Source organism: Archocentrus centrarchus, chromosome 24 (genome assembly GCF_007364275.1).
Source record: "Archocentrus centrarchus isolate MPI-CPG fArcCen1 chromosome 24, fArcCen1, whole genome shotgun sequence".
Classification (NCBI taxonomy): Eukaryota; Metazoa; Chordata; class Actinopteri; order Cichliformes; family Cichlidae; genus Archocentrus; species Archocentrus centrarchus.
The window spans coordinates 27,538,014-27,559,308 of NC_044369.1; the positions used below are offsets into that span (position 1 = coordinate 27,538,014).

General features: G+C 40.4%; 1 protein-coding gene across 2 annotated transcripts in view; it reads left to right on the top strand.

Moving 5' to 3' along the window:
- The window catches only part of cnih3 (cornichon family AMPA receptor auxiliary protein 3), a 102,010-nt gene that overhangs the window by 17,303 nt on the left and 63,412 nt on the right, over nucleotides 1–21,295 (top strand). For both annotated transcript variants that reach the window (XM_030721821.1, XM_030721822.1), the window contains exon 2: nucleotides 10,700–10,768. In XM_030721821.1, coding sequence (XP_030577681.1) covers nucleotides 10,700–10,768 — 69 coding nt within the window. The remainder of the gene's footprint in view (nucleotides 1–10,699; nucleotides 10,769–21,295) is intronic.

The following is a 21,295-nucleotide window of genomic DNA, read 5'->3' on the forward strand; positions in this document are numbered from 1 at the left end:
TGTTTGTTTTATTAAGCCTTAGCTAAGGTTAGCCTTAACTGTTCTTTCTGAGGTCTGTACTATGAAGCGAGTTCAAGATACCCAGGGTACTATATCTCTAAAGTTTGACCCATTTGGAGTCAGGAAAGGAAGCTGGCAAGAATACCGACTGTGTAAGTTAACAGATTTATCAATATCATAGCTCTCTCATTAAGACACCGGAGAACTGGATGGATTATAATTAAGTATTTCATTCAATTCATGTTTAAAAGACCATATTATTTTTTTTATACGTTTAGCTGCAGCCTTGGATTAAATCTAAAAACAGAATTCAAACATACAGTAGGCTTTGTCTATGTGCAAATTTGATATAAGATCAGCAGTTACAAAGAGGTGCCCTGTTTTAGGATTAATTATTGATGTTCATAGAACAAAAACATTGTTGTAAAATTGTTTGCTGCCAACAGAAGAAAAAAGAAATCAAGGAATAAACTTGCATCTAACAATCTCCATTAATTATTGATGCTTAGCGGGGAAGCACAAAGAAATTAGATGCTATTAAAAAACTTTTGAACCTCCTACTGTCTGTGCTCAGAGGTCTCAGGGATTTTCCAGAGAATTAATTGGTCAGTAGGCAGTGGTTTTGTACCTGCTGATCTCTAACCTGGAGCATAACCTCCTCTGGAGCAAATTAGGTTTGCAGCACAAGATACCAGGGCGATACACCCTGGTAAGAAGTGAATTACCTTCATAGTACAGAAACCTCGGGTTAACCCTGAAGTCATCTCTATAAGACTAAATCGTGCTTCATTGTACAGGCCTCTGGGGTCTGGTACACCCACCCATACAATTCACAAAGACATAGATGTACAACAAGCAGCATCTTATATGGATATAAATGAAATTCATAGACAAGAACATGAAAAAATGACCTTAAAACAGAAACAATAATCCTTCTTTGTATTGAACTTTTTCCTACAATAATTAATTATTCTTCTCCAGTGTAATTTCCATGTAATTATGTTTCCACATATGTGAGGGTATAAAAGCACTGACTATGTTGTAATTTGTTAGAAAAACTGCACTATTAGGGGTTTTTTTATGACAGGGAAATTGTCTTTTATTTTTTGTTTACCTTTTGATTTATTTAAAAGTCTGTTTCTCGGGGAGTCGGTGTAGACCCCAATCTCTGTTTCTCACATTAATGTTGTAAACATAAAAATCCAAGATAAATACCACAGCTGTGCTGCTAAATAAGTAGATTAGACAAGTATAATTTACAGTCAGTTTTTGGTTTTCTTAGACGTTCAGTTTGAAATGGCTAAAAATTGCACTCAATGTCAAAGGAATTATATTATTAGTTTTTTAGAGTTAGTTGAACAAGTAGCATCATGAATTATGTAAATTCCATCCCTTATTCCATCCAGACAGTGGGGATTTTTAAACGAAGTAAAAAGGCTGCATTTCCTCCGGGAATCCGAAGGTCTTTAACTGTAGTGTACTGTTAGTGAAGAAAAGCTGTCATTAGTTTGATTGTAATCTAGCTTCACTTTATCTGTGAGCTCTTTAGTAATATTAGACTTTACTTTTTTCTTAATAAGGTTGTTTTATAATGAACTCCCAGCATAGACTTGATGAAAACCCTTTAGATGCCATATTCACTGAGGTTGTTGAATGGGGAACTATTCAAGCAGCAAATCTTTGTTGTTAATTATTATGCTACTGAATTTCAGAGCCTGACCGATATATCAGCAAGGGCCAGTATATCGGCCGATATTAGCTATTTGTCGATCTGTTGGTATCAGCATTTTTAATGGCAGATAAATGAAAATTAAGTTAGAAGAGATGGGAGAAAGACCCTTCATCCACATTGTGAATGATGATGTTGCATTGTTTGTCTACCAGATACCACTCTGCAACTTCCCTGCGTGTTTGGAACGCAGCAAAAACATCCAGCTGATCCGAGTAGACTTTGGCAGAGCATAAATGAGCATAAACTTGTCATGACAATAAAACAAGATTCTTTTTTTAAACTGCATTGTGATATTATCTTAGTAAGGACTCAAATAAGTATACATAAAAAGTGTTTGGGAAGTGTTTTGTGAGTCTGAAAGAAAAAAAAAATATCGGCCTATATACTAGATATCAGTCGAGCTCTGCTGTTTGTTGTGTAGGATTTTGGTGATGCTCATATTTATAATACATGGAGGTTTTACTGATTCAACATTTCCCACTACAGAAAGTGTATTTAAACACACTGCTGACCAAATGAATTGTAAGGAAGTGTTTTTAAGATATTGAACCAAACCATGTGGAGCATTTTTCTTTTCCTCCTGAAATGAAAATGAAGGGTAATCATTATTCTTACAATGAAGGGTTTTTTGTTTGTTTGTTTGTTTAAATCATACAGTACAAATGTACTGTGTAATTGAAATATGTGGCGGTCTTAAGTCTGAACTGAGAACAGTTTGCAGGTTAGAAAATCCTTAATGTTCACTAGACCAGCCTGAAAGTCTCTAATCCCTGGTCAGTTCTCTTGTTAAATTAAGAACAATAATTTGTATAGTGTTGGGTTTTTTTTTTTTTTTTTTAATTTTTGTGACTGTTTTATTTTTAATGATGGAAATATGTCATTTATTGTAACTGCCAAAAACCACACAAGAGGGTTTTTTTTCAATCTGGTAAAACTGACATTTCATCAATAAATAGTGTCTTTTTTCAAAAAAAAAAAAAAAAAAAACAAACAACAAAAACAATCTGAAATGGACAAGCCTGAACTTTTTTTACCTGCACATACGTGGACCTTGACCATGAGTAATATGAGCATAAAAGGAGTGAAAAAGGCTTTAGGATTTCCCATTTCCTTTGTGGACCTCATGTCACAGTGCTGACATGAGTTTGAGCACATAGCCTACAAACATTATGGTTATTTTGGCAATGAAAGGAATTTAGATGAATAAATTATTTTGAATGTTAAGGGCCCAGTGTTAGAGTATGTAAATGGGAAATGGTGAGAACATTGATACTGAGGAAAACAACAACCAGAAGAAATGCTGTTAGCTAAAGTGACACTTTGACTTAATGTAGCTTATCCACTGACTTGAAGCCACAGTAGACCTAAAGGTACAGTAGCAGTGGCCTTATACTCAGAAATGGAACAACTCTATTTTTGCTTGCTTCATGAAACAGAATAATAGAAATTGTGGTACTGGTGTGTTGTTGGCCAATGTGCAGCCTAAGCTCTCTAGAGCATTATCACTGTGACCCTAACTCTATATAGATGACAGAAAATAATGAAAAAGGTCATCGGTCCACTTTAAGGTTTTTTTAGCGCTGTGTTGTGTAAATTGCTGACATGTACTTTCAGCAGATACTAAGTATCCCATTGATACGTTTTCCTGTCAGTCATGTTTCTGCTTCTTTGGTGGCCTTTGGTTTGTAGGAACACTGATGAATCTTTGCAATATTGGCTCAGTAACAGCCTGTAAGGTCAAGAAAGCAAGTGCTGCTCGAATCAATGTTTCCATGGTAACATTACCCCTGCCAGTTAAAAAAAAAAAAAAAAATTATTAATTTCTAAATTATGAAATTGCTTGGACCTTTCAAATGGTGTGGCTACATTGGTTGTTTTATGTAAACATATTATATGTGGTTATCATTTGCCTTTGGCACCTTGTAAAAAGTCCTAACAGGTAAACTGTGCATAAAGAATGCTGATGTAGAAATTTGGAAAAGGAAGAAATCTGTTTCATTTGATCTCGTCACAGTGGGAGGGTTGGAGTGTGAATGCAACAGGGCCCACAGGGCATCAAGAAAACTGCCTTTTCCAGCTGTCTCTCTGTGCCAAGGTGTTCGGTTTAGATACTCGTTAATCTGATGGGAACATTTGGCAATTAGAAGACAAGTCAGCTCATGGACAGCGAGAACGTGACCTCTGGGCAGTCTGCAAGAGAGAGGATAGTTTAATGTTCAAGGAGAAAAGACGCCAGCTGGAGAGATAGAAGCGTAACACATTCAGAGTTCATAGGGGCTGAAGGGGGATTCAGCAGGTGGGGAGAACCCTACGTTTTGGTGTAGCAGTGTAGTCGGGGGAAATAACTCACTAAGAAAAAAGTCACATAATTTCTATTAAAAGGTTTGGATTCATTTTCTTTGTGTACAGGCTGGTGTACAGCTGATGTGCTGGTTTTGAAGCTTACTGCTCTTTGTGCATTTAGCCAACTCTATTGTAAAATAAGCAGATATTAACTGACATAACAAGGCTGGTTTCAAACCCCTGGCTTGTGTAAAGCATGAGGATTTTGCTTAGGTTACTAAAGAACATCATAAAATTAAATCCAAAGTGATATTCAAAGTTCTGTTAGCAGTCATATTGAGATGCTTCTACTCACTTATTTACTGTACTTTGGAATATCGTCTAAATTAACTTTGATTACAGTGGTCAGCAGGACATAAAAATTAAATGACTGCACATGATCTAGTTTGACAGCATTTGGTGTTGAACTACCTGATTTAAATGCACATTAACTGAAGGTGCCAGAATGCCTTTCCTGATTGTTCCACTTTAATCCTTGGGTGTTCATTACCTCTTAACACCCACCATGTAGAAATTACGGGCAGAGTTAGGGTTAGAGTAGTATTTCATATTACAGCTGACATTTCTTAATTGTGTTGCTTCTATATGAATGCCTGGATGGAGAGAAAGCTTGCTTTTGGTTGAAACTGCAGATTTACTTCAGCAAACCAGTTAGGCTGATCTCTCTTTCCCCATGATGAAAGACACACACAGCAAGGTGTCAGTCTGTTAGTTGCCACAGTCTGCATTCAAAGACACTGTTTATGGAGAATTCGGCATGCCAAAAGAGGAGGGGAGGGTGCCAGTTTGGCTGTTTCTGCCAGCCAACCCTGACTTCAAAGCAGTCTGTTACAGTGAACATCCACATCAAAATAGGACTGGATTTGCAAAAACAGAACACACAGCCATTGCCAGCAAAGCCGGAGCAGGAATCACCCTTTGAGCATGTCACAGATTTGAGATTTGGTTCTGTGGTCTGCAGCTCGGGGGCAAATGTTGCTTCTGATCATGACTGGACAGTCTGAGATAAAGGGGCACAATTCTGTTTTCTGGTGTATTTTCCCTGAAAGGATTATAACACTTTATTACAGAATAGCCTAATCTTTTTAGTTTCAACTGTCAGGTCTACTGGATATTATAAAACTGTAGTTGCAAAGCTAACTCTCGAAATGTGGAATGTCTCACTCTGACTGATTTGTCAGACATAGTAGCACGAGGAATTGCTTGTTTGAAAAAGCAGTTGATTTAATTGTTGTTGCCAAGCATCATCGCTGTCATTGATAGAGGCAATGTTTGAAGATGAGAATGGAATATATGGCTACGTTCACACTGCAGCCTGAAGTGACCCAAATCTGATATTTTTTGCCCTTATGCAACCTGTATCTGATCTTTTCATGACAGTCTGAACAACACAGATCCAATTTTTACAAATGCGACCCAGGCCACTTGAATCCGATACATATCTGATCTTTTCAAATGTGACCTGTGTCTGTACAGGTCGCATTCATCCAACCTGCAGGTCATTGATACTCGACAAACGTCACCGTTCTGCGTCCTGCTAAGCGGGAGGAAAAGCAAACTTACTTCTGCAAACACTGAGCACGTTTGCCACGTGTGACATTGTTGCGTCCTCTACTGTGCATGCGGGTCACTTTTAGGCATTACAAGTCGCCTATATTTGGAAATGTGAATGACCATGCCAAAAAAATCGGATTTCACAAAAAATCTGAATTGAGCATTAAGGCCTGCAGTATGAACGTAGCCTAATATTGACAGTTAGATGCCTACTTGTACTGGTATCTCTAATCCAAGCAAACTGAGCTTTCTTCTGACTTAATAATGGACTCTTGAGTTGCTCTTGCTCCAGACCCTTGCCTCACTCAAAGCCTTTTTGCCTTTGAGCGAGTTCTTCAGGCCTGTCTTCAGGAGAATATACTTGTTATCCAAAGGCCAAATTATTCAAGCTTTCTTTGAAATTTGCCGCCTCACAAGATTTCTTCAGTTGTCTTGCTCCAAACTCTTGCCTCAGGCCTTTTTGCCTCAGGATGAATGTTTCTCTTAGGCTTCACTTAAGAAGATCATAGTTCTGTGCCTAACTGAGACAATCCAAGCTTTCCGCAGACATCGATTTTCTTGAATTGCTCCTTTTCGGACACCTAAGGGCCCCATTTTATTCGCCATTCAGCGCCTGGTGAATGGTACTGTACGACAAAGTTGACATCAAATTGACATCACAGCTGTTGTCACAAGCTGCCAGTTCTGCCAGAAGTGCAACAATTTTTGTAACCTGCCATGTTGTGCCGCTGCAGCTGGGTTGGAGACAGTTATATCCCTACTTGTACCATTGTCTCAGTTTTTACTGCTGTTTTAATGATACAGTATGTCAGTACAGAAGCTCGGAAATTCACCGATTATATAGAGAGAGATGCTGCAACAGTTTGAAAAGATAAGACTTTGTGGAAAAAACTTTTTTATTTTTTTATTTTATTTGCTTCCGGTTTTGACTCCTTCTTCTCCTACAGTGGGGAAATAATTATTTAAACTCCTGCTGCCTTTGTAAATTTACTCACTTCCAAGGAAGTGAACAGTCTCTAATTTTTTTAGTTTTGTTTTAATGGAGAGAAACAGAACATCAACCAAAACTCTAGAAAAAAAAAACACATTACATTAAAAATTATAAATTGATTTGCATGTCATTGAGTAAAATAAGCACTTGATTCCCAAGCAAACATGACTTAGTACTCAGTAGAGAAGTGCTTGTTGGTGAGCACAGTGGTAAGACATTTTAGCTGGTCACCAGGTTTGCATGCATCTTAGGAGGGATTTTGGTTCACTCCTCTTCACAGAAACTCTCTAAATCCTTTAGGTTTCCTGGTTGCTGCTTGTCACCTCAAAGCTTCAGCTCCCTCCACAGATTTTCTATAGGATTGAGGTCTGGAGACCGGAGTGGCTAGGCCACTCCATGTCCTCAGTGTGCTTCTTCTTTAGCCGCTCCTTTGTTGCATTGGTGATATGTTTTGGGTTATTATTACCGGTGGTGTTCTTGGGGACTGTGGTCCCAACTGCTTTCAGATTATTAATAAGCTCCTCCCATGTAGTTTTGGGCTGATCCACCACCTTTCTCATGGTCATCCTGCCCCCATGAGGCAAGATGTTGCATGGAGCTCCAGACTGAGGGTGGCGGGACTGTCATTTTATATTTCTTCCATTTCTGAATAACTGCACAAACAGTTCATCACTCATCAAGCTTCTTGCTGATTGTCTTGAAATCCATTCCAGTTTTGTGCATCTTGTCCCTGATGTCCTTTGACAGCTCTTTGGTCTTGCACACAGTGGTGGAGAGGTTGGAATGGAAGAAACTGACTCTGTGGACAGGTTTATCCATATAATGATTTGAGATCAGGAGTATCTGTAATTGATTAATCAGAGTGCCACATGGACATACAGCCAATTTATGGGAGCCAGAATTCTAGCTGGGTTGTACTTCACTCAATGACATGGAAATCAATTTATAGCTTATGTTTTTTTTTCTGGATTTTTGGTTGATATTCTGTCTCTCTCCATTAAATGAAACTACCATAAAAATTAGATTACAAATTACAATTTTAAGTGAGGAAACTTACAAATTCAACAGGGCATCACATAATTTCCCCTAATATATATCAGCACTGATGTGGAGTTATTGTCTGGGTGGGATACCTAGTGTTTAGAGAATACTGCAGTGGCTACCTGTGCCATATGGTGATTATAACAGGCTGTGGCTGTGTGATGACGTTACTGGTGGCACATGAAGCAACAATGCAGCGAGTATGCTGGGGCCGTAACCCTTGTTTGCCTTGAGTAACCCAGCCAGGAGCCAGATGAGACACACTAACCCATCTAACATGGAATTCTCCGAAAGGGGGTCCAAGAGGTGAAAGCTCTGAATTTACAGCTCAGTCTAAATGATGTTTTGATTGTATCTGCAGGTAAAACCTGAAAGAATCAGATCATAGATAAAAGCTACCAGATTTTGTTCCCTTTGTAGTGTGGCTGAGGTCACCTTCAACCATGCGAGCAAATCTCCTGGAATCATTGATGAGGAGGGTTCCTGACATTTGAGGAGTGGTCTCGGCTGAGGTGAACATTATAGTAATAACTATAATAATTAGTAATTAGCAGTTCACATGAGCATGATTAGCTGTTTTTGACTTTGATTATATAAAACCAAGCGATTACTCAACCATAGTGATCAAACTTCTCCCTTCTCCCCAATTTTGATGTGAAATGATGCGCTGCAAACCCACCTTGCTCTCTGTTGATACTTTAAAAGTCCGATTTGATTAGCTGGCCTGTGGCACAAGTTTGAAGATGCAAAGTGCTGCCTTAAAGCGGAGGCATTGCTCCATCAGTTCCAGATGATTTGGATATATGATAGGACACTTCTGGGAGTCATCGCCAAAGAAACCGAAATGAACGTAACCACAAGGCACATCTAGAGGATACTGGAGGCATTACATAAGCACTCTATTCAGCTTGTAGTGTCAAAGTGTTTTGCTTGCTCAGTAAGAGTAGAAAAGCACTATATAAGCACCAGTCTATTTGCCATATGCTTTCAATCTAACCCCTTCCTGAATGAGAGGCATTAAATTTTATTTTGCATACAATACTCTAATTTCTGATGTTTGTTTTGTTTTTCTAACTGTGAATGATCCTTTAAGGACGACATCTGCTCACAACATCCAGGGTTTCATTTCATGTGGCGCTCATAAGAATGTATAGGTGATAATTTTCTGCTTCATGATGTATCTCTATGGAAGAGTGTGTTCTTGGGCATGTACATACAGTGTGTGTGTGTGTGTGTGTGGAGTGTGTATGTGTGTGTCATCCATAGGAACAGCCTGGGGAAGCTAACATGGTGTAACAGAGCAAGGCAATGAGCCACGATCACTGTCAGGATCCACTGGGAAATAACATGTAAAGAGCTGCCTGTCAGTGCAGGAGAGAGCCCAGGGAAATAACCAAGATTGGTGCGAACCTCTGTCAATCGCTGTTAATTCCCCATACACACACATTCACATGTGCAAACACATACCATACTGCTTCGCTGGTTTCTTGCTCATATAATAGATCATGCATGGATATCATTTTATAGCACACAAACAGAAATCAAATTTTACTCACTCTGCACACACTCACGCACACACACATACTGATATATGTACTGATGCTGCTCTCACAGCTTACAGTTCTCCCATGGTATACAGACACTGGAGATACAGAGTATCTCATGGATACACTCAGAAATAATCTTTTCCAACAGTGTCTCTTTGTCTCTCTCATTGCCTCATGAGGCCCAGCTAGTCAAGCAGTGGCATCTGTGTCTGTTGTGGCAATTGCTTCTATTGCAGCACATACGCCAACAGAACTGTTGCAAATTTTCTCTGCTATTCATCAATAGCATTGTTATCATTAAGACTTACACTAAGACCCACAGTGCAGCAGTGGGTCAATGGCTAAATGTAACTTGTGGACAGATCTGATTAACTGTGACAGGTTGTGTCAGTGATGATAAGGTTGAAGGGCTGTTTTCAAATGGTGGATGGGCATGTTATACTCCAAACCCAATTTTTTTTTTCATACAAATTTTTTCTAATTTCCTTAAAGGACAGCAGGCAGGGATACGGTTGCCAAAGCCTCTGCCTCTGCCTTTGTCTGGGCTCTCACCTTTAAAGGATAGCACCTCTATTCTGAGACTCAGGAGGGTCTCAGAATAGAGCCATTGCTCCTTTGCATTGAATGGAGCCACTTCAGGTGTTCAGGAATCTGACTGGGATGTCTTTCTGTTTGCCTCCTAGAAGTTTTGGTCATATCCAATGAGACGGAGATTCTAGGGCAGACCCAGGTACAGAGAATAAGATGGATAAATGGATGTATATATATATATATATATATATATATATATATATATATATATATATATATATAACTGAGTAACCTTTCAGGTTCTTGAAATGTTCTGAGACTCAGGTGTGTGTGTGTGTGTGTGTGTGCTTCAGGGACTGAAAGTTCAGGTACTTTTGGTGGAAATGTGTTGCTGTAGGCATGAAATGATATTGGCATTCTTGAGACACTTGTTGTGATTATGCGATATACACGGAAATGAATTAAACTGAACTGATTTGTATTCTCACATTTGGCTTAAAGCATTAACGTACGGACTGACAATCTTCTGTCATTTTTGGGTGCATTGGCAACTTTGGCAAAGAGTGGATTTGTTGGGGATTATTTTCAGACTGAGGAATAATAGCTGCAGGATAGTGTCCATCAAAATAAACTTTATTTATTTATATGGAAAGCAGTTGAGCTTTATGGCAAAGTACAGTTAAATATGTGAATCTTTGGATACATACACAGTGGGGTTTTTTCTGTTGGATTTGAAAAGTAATGCAGATATCTATGGTTATGATTAATTTTCCTTATTTAGCATAAAGCAAAGACAGTCTAATAACACTGCATTCTGCAGCCCAGATTGGAGTATAAATCTGAGGCCTAGAGGCTGTTTTGTGTGAAATAACGATGTTCTTTCAAAGTGAGAAATGTTTGTACAGTCCCTCTATCTGACTACTTATACAGCCATCATTTCTTTCCCTCTCTCTGTGTCAGATAACAGCTTTTGATGAGCTTCAGGCTGATTTCAAGGTGCCAATCGATCAGGGCAACCCACTCCATGCGGTAGGTCTGCACTCCCTTCTTTTATTCATACACGCTTTCTTTACAGATTTCTTTCATGATTGTCTTACTGTCTTACTCTACTGTGTTGGGGGGGGGGGGGGGGGGGGGGGGGGGGGGGGGGGGGGGGGGGGGGGGGGGGGGGGGGGGGGGGGGGGGGGGGGGGGGGGGGGGGGGGGGGGGGGGGGGGGGGGGGGGGGGGGGGGGGGGTTTTGGGGTGGAAAAATGCCACACAACCCAAAACATTACAAGAAGAGATTCTGTCTGTCCCAGTGTGCTTTCCTGTTTCTTCACTGTTTCTCTTTCCATTCATTTTGAATCAAGCAGCTGGCAACAGTCTAATCTTGTATGCCCTCCTCTTCTCACTTCCTGGCTGACAAGCAGACTCCTATTATAGTACTTCAGGCCAAAGCGTTAAGTATGAATGACTCATCTTTTACACAAAAAACACCCTTGAATCCGGTTATAAATAAAATAGAAGTGACAAGCCACAAACATAGGTAAATGTGGAAGCTATAATTTGCCTGTAAATGATAATATTAACAATGCAAGCCGTTTCTAAACATTCAGCTCTAAAACCTCAAACTGCTGGATGTTTAATACAAGCTCAGTCAATAAGATGTGCATTATAATGTACATCATATTGCTAAATGAATGTGAATTTGAAAACATGCAGAGACACATCATTAACTCGTGTCATCAGCAGCTCTGATCTGGAAGCATCATTTATCAGTTTTCCACAAGCATCTTAACCCAAACTTCAACCTTCCAGAGATGCCAAACATTTTCTACTCTGTTCTAGTAAAATAATGATCTGTTAGAAAATAATTCACTTTTTTAAAGAGCTCTTTTCAGTGATCCGTCAGCAGTCAACAATGACAATCTTTTAACACAGAACAAGTCTGATAATAATAAATCATTGTTGTCACATTAATGGTTATATTCACACAAGAAGACAGTATGTTGACATCAGAAGGGATTCACCAATTCAGCTTTTTCGGCTCTGATATGAATCGTTTTGCTCTGAGTTTCTGCAGATACCAATTATGAATCTGATACCGGTGTTAGCTTAATTAGCTTTATTCCTCACTCAGAGGAAGAGGCTGGGAGTCAAAAGTTTAAAAAATAAAATGAATACATAAAATATATAAAACTACACAATTTGTATTTAAGGTAAAATGAAAAATAAACTAATTTGTTTGCCCCTGTTTTATTTTAGCTCACTGTGGGAGTCTTTAGTGTTATTCATGCTAGCGTCTGCTTTTCCTGCGCTCAGTTTTGCCAACGCTGTGGCTCCTCACACTGTTGTAGTGGAGCAGAAGTCAGACAGGTAAAGGTCATACAAGATGACAGCAACTAATTATGTTACAGTAAGAGCAGAAAATGTTCCCAAAAACATGAGGGTGCAAAAGCAGATGACGGAGGAGGCATTGCCAACTGAGTCTTTCGATTGTGTCAACTCACGTGGGCACTGTGTGCAGTTACTGTAAGTTACGTACACACTGAAGCTACCTGAAAGAACTCACTGTCACAGCAGGTGCAGAATACCTCCAAACTACTGGTCCTTTGCCAGCAGCTTTAACATAAAACTGAATAGATGGACCTTATAGATCCCATTGTTACTGATACAAATCTTGCTTTTCGAGTCTGATCTGTAATCCACATGAAGGAAGCAACACTTAAAAAGCTGCAAGCCAATCCCAACTGGACTGCAAACATGAATTGTTTGGGAATTAATGCAAAAATGGTTGGATAACGCTCCAATGCCAAAATCAAAGACCATAAAGGTCCAACACTTCCTGTTTGGTCTGCTATCCCTTCTTAATTCACCACAAAGCGATGTGTTCATCTCAGAGACTAACTTGTATGTTAAACTTAAGACACTTTGAAGCTTTCGTTCTCAGACAGATGTTCCACATTTGAATTGTCGGTTCTGTGGTGCCACGATTAAAGAGGATCATTTTCACATCCACATAATAAAGTGAGGGATAGAATCTCATGGAGGACAACATGTGTAATCTACTTGTTAAAGTACTTTTGTGGATTTAGTTATGTGGGTAAGAGTTTTAGGAATAAGAAATGACAGTGAGAGGTCGTCTGTAGGCGGCATTTCAGTTCTGCTGGACATGGCAGTTAGTGTGTAGATTTCATGGGGATGTTGGGTCATTAAGATGCTCGGCCCTGATGGTACAGTAATCAACAAATGTGTGATAAATGCTGAGAAAAGCAAAAATGAAACCCTATTCAAAGTATTATACACCCAACTGATTATTTCATTCACCCGCTTCAGTCAAATGGCATGATACAACACAACAAGGACAGTTTATGCTGCATTTAAGGGGTTACTGGTGGCTAATATTTTACACACTGTGTGGGACCAGCCTTCTGGTTTCATGTCCAAAGAGTTCAGCAGATTTTTGGATGCGAATAATGCAGTTTTTATTGTTGCCTTTGCCTTCAGGCCCACTTCTGGTCACACCCAGTTCAGTTTATCCCTGATATGATTTAAAGTTTTGTTTTTTTTGTTTTTGGGGAGGGGGGGCTAATGCCAGGATTTAGGCTCTTAACATTTCTGTGCATTCAGTGAGCTATTTGAAGAGGAACATTTATTTATTTCCGCTTACAGAATATTATATTTTCACAATAGCCAGTTCACAGATTAATACCCTGGATTATACATACATCCCCAGCTCTCCCAGGCTGTCTGGTAAACAAACTGGATGTGCAGGGAATGTAAACTTAAGTTTTACAGCTGTGGTTTGCATTTATAATGCAAAGTTACTTGTACTAACAGAGTCTATGCCTTGGCCTGTTTTTATTTTGTTTATTTTTATTTTTTTCATCCCAATCTCATCTCTATCTGCTACCCTGCTAACACATAAGTATGTTCTACTCTCCCACTCCCAGCACCAATCAGGGGACGTTGTGGAGAAAGATGTTCTTCAGGGCTGGTTAGCATGGGAAACCTGCCCTCAGTGAAGTTGCTTCAGGATCAGTTCCACCCCTCTAAATCCCTCTCCCCAGGGTCCTCTGAGCTTTTACAGCTGGTTCCTAATAATGCACACTGCTACGGCACCAGCAGTGAGTCTGAGGGTGACATTGACTTAAGAGCTCTGGACTGTATGGCTTCTCAGGAGTATTGACGTCTATACGTACATGCTTGGGGATGGGCGTCAGAAGGAGGGGAGAAAAGTTGGAGAAAGATCAAGACTTGTGAAAAAATTTGCAAACTGGGTGAAAGAGTTTAAGATGGAAGCTGGCAGACAGAACAGTGGAGAGATGGCTGAATGAGGATTTCGTAAGAGGCAAATGAAAAGGATTCTTCAGCTTGAAAGGCATTTTCAAAACTCTGAAAACAGTGCATTAGACCAGATTTCCCCACTCAGTACCACTTTCATATTTTGTCATATTTGCATATCATTATGCAATGCTGAACGTATCAAAGAAACCAGCGGGGAAATGGGTACAAAAGGTTCCATCTAATTTTCTTTTCCCTTCCCTTTCTTCTCTCTCTCCCACATTTCCTTAACCCGCCCCTCCCCCATTCCCCTCCTTCTTCTTACATGAAACGCATCACTGCAGTCCATTTTAACATGGAAATGTGGCCTTGAATTGCATTAATACTTTCCAAAATACACGTTCATTAAAGGCATTGTTAAAGTTTTAGTTGCTCTTAAAGTTTTTATGATGGGTTCAACTTGATGTTTTCGTTTTCCACTGGATTCCCAGGGGCCTTGAAAACCCTAGAAAGCCTGTGGAATGGGGAAAGCTCATAATAGAGAAACAGAGCACTCTTACTCATTTTGACCCACATCTTGGCATCTTGGTATGTGGCTCTGCACTCTTTGCAAGAGTTGTCCTCGACAATTAAAGTTTGGTTAGCTAGTGAGCCACCGCACATGGTGGCAGCATTTGTAATTCCTAAAACATTCTAACTGTGTGTGTGTGTGTGTGTGTGTGTGTGTGTGTGTGTGTGTGTGTGTGTGTGTGTGTGTGTGTGTGTGTGTGTGTGTTTGTGTTTGTGCGTGTGTGTGTGTGTGTGTGTGTGTGTGTGAACGAATAGTGCCGATAGACTGATAACCATCTGAGTTTGACTACCAATTTCTATATAACGTGCATAAATATGACTAAAAATATCAAATTTTCCATGCACTATGCATGCATTTTGCTTTTGGAATAAAAAAAAAGCTCTCTCATTTTTCTATCAACATCCTTGTCTTGTTAATCTGGCGGTTTGCTGGTTTCATACTGAACAGCCAACGCCACAATCTCTCGAACACATTCTTACAGAAATTGTCGATATGATCTGTCTTTCCCCAACTTTTGCATATTGTCTCTCAGCTTACTATTCTTCCTTCCACTCTTTCCGTCTCCATCTTTCTTTCTTGAAACCAGGCAGTCTAATTAGCAGTTGCTGTCAGCCTGCTCCCTCGGGGAGGAACCTCACATCGGGCACATTCTTCATGCAGACACATTCAGGTGCCATCTCTCGGCATCTCTGTCAATCCATCCCTCCTGCACAGTAAACTTTATGCAAAAGTTGCACTCGTGTTGTTTCCCCTCTTACTGACACAGACACACACACCCACACACTCGCAGATGTGTAGGAGCAATCTCAACAGCTTGGAGGAGATAATTTATGACAAGTGTCACATCACATGGAGGAATTGTTTTTACCCTTAAAAACATGGTTCTGGAGAAAGGTAGTGCTGTTTTTATTGGAGTTCTGGTGGGTTTGAAAAGGTGTTTTTTTAAGAATCTGTACTTGTGTTTTTATTATTTTACGACAGGCTAGCTAAAGAAAACGGGGAACAGAAGTAGGATCTTCTTTGGGAACCATTCCTTTGCAAAACTGAACTATGTCATTGTTTATTTTTGGACTATATTAAAATAGCTTTGCATGATTCAGAGTTTAACATTATTCTAATTTATCTCATACTGAGCCTTAGTGTGGTCCCTCATTTCATCCACTATGAAACAAGGTGTTTCAGCACCCCCCTTCAAACGAACTTCTGCATTCACTGGCTGTGCCTTTTAAAGAGAAAGGTGTGAACAGCAGGTGTGTGCTCAAAGACTGAGATGACCTTATCAAAGATATCCGCCCTTGTTGACATCATACAGAGCCAAGCCCAGAAAAAAGCTGTCTGACACAGAGCATTTAGAGCAGTCTGAGCTTTTGGCTCACAGGGATTATTTGTATATACACTGACCTCATTATATGAAATTATGGCCATGTTTAATATGGACATGCACCATCGTAAAATTAAAGATTTGTAGACATGTTGATGTGATATACAGAGCGTGGCCCCATAGTGCAGTGGTTTAAACACTTATCTAACAAGCATAAATCTCTTTGGGTTGCATCAGGAAAGTCATCTGGCATAAAAAGCTGCTAATTCAAAAGACGTGGAGTGACCCTTGGTGAATGAGGGAGCAGCTGAAAGTAGCTTTTGATGAGAAGGGAAACCCTGTTATATTGTGTTATTCAGTTCAATTTTATTAATAAATTCACAGCAGTCACTTCAAGGCCTTTTATGTTATAAGGTAAAAAGCCTACAATATTAGAAAGAAACAACCAAGAATGAGCAAACACTTGGCAACAGTGGCAAAGAAAAAAATTCCACTTAACAGGAAAAAACATCCAGCAGAGCCAGGCTCAGGGAGGGGTCGGCCATTTGTCGTGACCAGTTGGGGGGAAAGGACAAAAGACACATTGTGGGAGAGAGAGTCAGAGTTTAATCATTACTGATGATTAAATACAGTATGTCTGTATAAACACACAAGAAATGCTCTGTGCATTATGGGAAGGCCCCCCAGGCAGCCTAGGCCTATTGCAACATAACTAAGGGATGGTTCAGGGTCACCTGATCCAGCCCTGACTCTAGAGCCTTGTCTGTTTCCCAAATCCAAACTGGGAGCTGGTTCCACAGAAGATGGGCCTGAAACCTGAAGGTGCTGCCTCCCATTCTACTTTTGAAAAATCCAGGAACCAGAAGTAAGTCTGTAGTCTGAGAGTGAAGTCCTCTGTTAGAATATTAATGTACTATGAGGTCTTTAAGATACGACAGCACCATCAGTTGTTCAAGAACTTGTATGTGACCAGAAGGATTTTAAATTCAACTCTAGATGTAACAGGGAGCCAATAAAAAGAAGCTAATATGGTGGAAATCTGCTCTCTCCTTCTAGTCTCTGTCAGTACTCTAGCTGCAGTGTTCTGGATCAGCTGAAGGCTTTTCAGGGAGCTTTTAGAGTGACCTGGTAATAATGAGTTACTTAGCTTTTCAGCATCACTCTGAGACTGGTTTCTAATTTTAGAGAGATTGTGCAAATTAATATAGGCAGTCCTAGATATTTGTTTAATGTGCACACTGAAGGACACATCATGATCAAAAATGACTGCATCTGCTCAGTGTCATCCTCAGTCATGCTGGTTACATGACTGCTGCAGAAGCACTGAGCTAATAATTAACCTGAAGTCTGTTTCTGATTGTTCGGTCAGAGACATTCACACCAGTGGCTGCTGGAGGTCATTTTGTAGGTCATTCTGGTCTTCCTTGCACCAAGGAGCAGATACCGATCCTGCTAATGGGTTAAGGACTTCTCCGGCCCTGTCCAGCTCTCCTAGACTAGCTGCCTGTCTCCTGGAATCTCCTCCATGCTCTTGAGACTGCGCTGGGAGTCACAGCAAACCTTTTGGCAATGGCACATATTGATGTGCCATCCTGGAGGAGTCAGACCTGTGCAGCCTCTGTAGGGTCCAGTTATCGCCTTGTGCTGCCAGCAGTGACATTGACCCTAGCCAAATGCAAAACTAGTTAAAAAGATGAGGAGGAAAAAATGTGAATGGCCTCCGCCTGTAAAACCATTCCTGTTTTGAGGATTGTCTCATTGTTGCTCCTCTAGTGCACCTATTGTTAATTTCATAAACACCAAAGCGGCTAAAACTGATTAACAACCCCGTCTGTTACTTAACTGAGCAGATCAATATCCCAGAAGTTTACCTGAATTGATGCTAAACTCTGATTAAAAAGTGTTACGTTAATTATTTTGAGCAGTATTTAATAGAAAAAGTACTTTTGCCAGCACGGAAACCACGTGGAACATCAGATAGATATGATTCACACCACCGCAGCACATTTCCTGTAATACTAGCGGTTTGATCTAATCTCAGCAGTAAATCATTATATTCAAAGGAACGAATGCTGCACTGATGTCCACAGAGATGCGTCCATAGTCAGAGGCCATGAGAAGATCATTCTTAACCTTCACTAATGCTGTTTCTGTACTGTGATGTTCTCTAAATCCTGACTGAAACACTTCAAATAAATGATCAGCTGACTGTTTGACAACTGCTCTTTCAAGAATATTTGAAATAAAAGGATAAAATAATTCACTGAGTCAGCTGATCAAGTAAGGGCCATCGATTTAAGTGGTCACCTTAAAGGCCAGTGGTACATAGCCTGTTAATAAAGACTGAAAATAGATTAATCATATTTAAAATTGAAGCATTAATTAATGGTGAGTCATCTTTGAGCAGTCTTGTAGGAATAGGTCTGAAAGGCACATTGATGGTTTAAAGCACGTGTCAAACTCAAGGCCCGCGGACTGAATGTGGCCCGCGATATAATTATATTCGGCTCGCTAGGTAATTCCATCTGGCTATGATTAACAGAATAGCGCTCCCACTTATACTGCAAATCCCATGATGCACTGCAACAGCTGTTGCCTTCACTAACCCCTTTTCCAGCGTTGCCAATTACACATCGGTCAGCACTTTTTACAGTGACATTTAAACTAGTCTGACCCCAAAAATGCCCAAATGAAAAGTGGAAAATGGGGATTTTCCAAACAGGTGAAAGGCAAAGGAGCTGTTCACTGACAGAGGTAAACCACATGGGAGAAGGTGCAGAGGGAGACCTGCACAGGTGAGCTGACAGTGCATCACTGCGTCACACAGCAGGAAACACTGCGCAGCAAAGTCCTGAAGACAGAACGCATCATAAGCACCGTAACACAGACGGTGAAGCGGTAAAGGTTTAAATCACCGGCAGTCGGCCTTTCCCTGCGACATAATGAAGCATCTTAATCTATTAAACGTGCAGATTCAGGGACCGTGCGATTATGCGTATAATTGCCAAAAAAATGAAAAATTAAATAAAAATCAGACCAGGTCTCCACCGCTGTGTTTGCAGCTGCTCTTTTTGCTGAGAAACTGGACACACTGCGCAGTTTACGCAGCGTTTGTCTTTCTCAGAGGAGCCACCGTATCCAGAGTCGTAGGCAGTGAGGACGTGAAACTCTGTGGGAGCAGAGTTTAGGCAGCTGCTCTCTACTGTGTTGGCACTGAAGAAGATAACAGTGGAGGAATCACTTCCTTAAATTTAGTTTAAGTAACTAGATTTACAAATTAAACATTTTATTATTCAATATGACCAAAAATGAGTGACTGAACCTATGAACTCAACAGAAAGGTGTTTAGAGGGGTTAGGACAGGAAAGGCAAAGAGGAAATGATAAAGAGAATGAAAGCTTGTGTAGCTTCCATAGCAACATGTGATCAATTCAGATCGTTCCAAAAGAATATCCGATCTTGGCCAGTCCACATTTTAATGACATTACTGTTACTGTGCAACTGTGTAAATGTGCCCAGCACTCTGAAGCAGAGTCAGAGTTTTTAATAATACACTGTAGATGGTGATTAAAATGAAATTAAGGCCCACGTTTGCTAATTTGTCTGTTCATTAGCTACAGCTAATGTACGTCAGCCAGTCACCTGAGCATTTATTACTGAACTTCTAACACCTCCTTTTTTTTTTATAAGGTATGTGGGCACACTTTAGTAGATGTTCTGTTATTTAACTGGACAGACACTGTCATGGTGTCGGTAAAATAAATGAAAACACACACACACACACACACACCAGTCACAACACTAATATTGTGTAAGTTACTTGGTGGGAAAAAAAGACCCTCAATGCAATGTTTAGGTGGGTGTTCGGAGTAAAAGCAGCAGCCACATGAATGTCAGAACATGAGGTTTGTAAAGAGATGTTCATGTTCGCTGGAGTACATACTGTACACGGACATATTGTATTCCACACAGTACTGAAAAACAGCTTGTTTTGCATGACTGTTAAGACTTCACACATTTCAGTGCCACACACGTAGATGCACACAAACACAGATGTCCTGTGAGGAAAACATATTTAACTATTTACTGCATTGTTGGCTCGAGTGTATTTTGTATTTTTCTCCTCGTGGCCTCTGATGCCTCTGGGACTGACTGCAGCAAGGCTGCTGGTGCTGCCGTATTCCCACTCACTTTATTATGAAGGGATGAACCTTCAGCCAGGAGCGGTGATAATATCGCCTGAGCTGAAATCAGAGTGATCACTGAGAAAGTAGATTTTTGTTCTTTGAAATGTTTGTGATTGTGAATTTTGAGCCTTCACTGTATTATTTTGTTGTTTAGCATCCCACCAGCCGTACAAGCACCACAGAGGACCGCTTCTGTAGCCTTTTCAAACTGCCCCCATCACTTTATCTCCCTTGTTGCTCCTCGACTGTCTCCTTTAGCCAAAGGGGAAATTTATTTCACTGCATTTAAACATTATGAACCGACTCCACCGCTCCGTCTTTTAGGAGTTTTTTGTCCAGGTGTACTCAAGGCAGTTCATCTTAGCATCCATCAGGCCACCAGCAAACCATTAAGGGGTGGGGTTAGGTTACGGTTAGTTTCAGACACCAGAAGATGTTAGCTTTCACATCAGGCCTCTTTCACTCACTTTAGCTGCTCAGCTCTGTTATAATGTTTCCCTTTGGGTGTGCAGAACAGGTAAAGAATCCATATAAAGGGGCAGATGTGAACCGAACCAGAACACCCACTCTGAACAGGTCACTGGTGGCCTTAAACTGGTCTGCCTCATTAAATGGAGGTAAAGTTTAAATTCCCCACTCTCCAACCCACCCTCCCCTTACATTTCATTCTTGTTTATACTTCCATGCTGCTCACTGCCTTGTCAACCAAAGTCTCACTAAGTAACATTTCAAAGAGGCATCAGCCTAATTGCTTGCTAATGAGTAGACAGTTGTGGGGATATGTGTACACATACACCCACAAACACACATTACTGAACTGAGCAGAATATATTTGTGTGTCCTCATTCACACCCAGCAGGAGATGAAGGCGAGGGGAAACGGTGCAGGAGCGAATTGGACCGGTCCCTGATGAGATGCTCAGTCTCGGACATTAGCAGTGGAGATAATTGCCTATCAGACAGAGTCCGTCATGGCTGTTGTGGCTCGTTTCTGTCAGACTGACAGGAGTGCATGTGCGTCAGTCTAGAAGTCTAGTGGCTGAGGGTGCTTCACAGGAAAGAGGCAGAGCTAAAAAAAACAAAAAACATGCAAGTCTGTGAATATAAATTCTTACCGAGCACTTTTCAGCCGTTCCTCCTCTCAATAATGGACTCACACTTTCTCTCATTACTGCAGTGTTTCAGATATGGAGATTTCAAAATTAAAGTTCCTT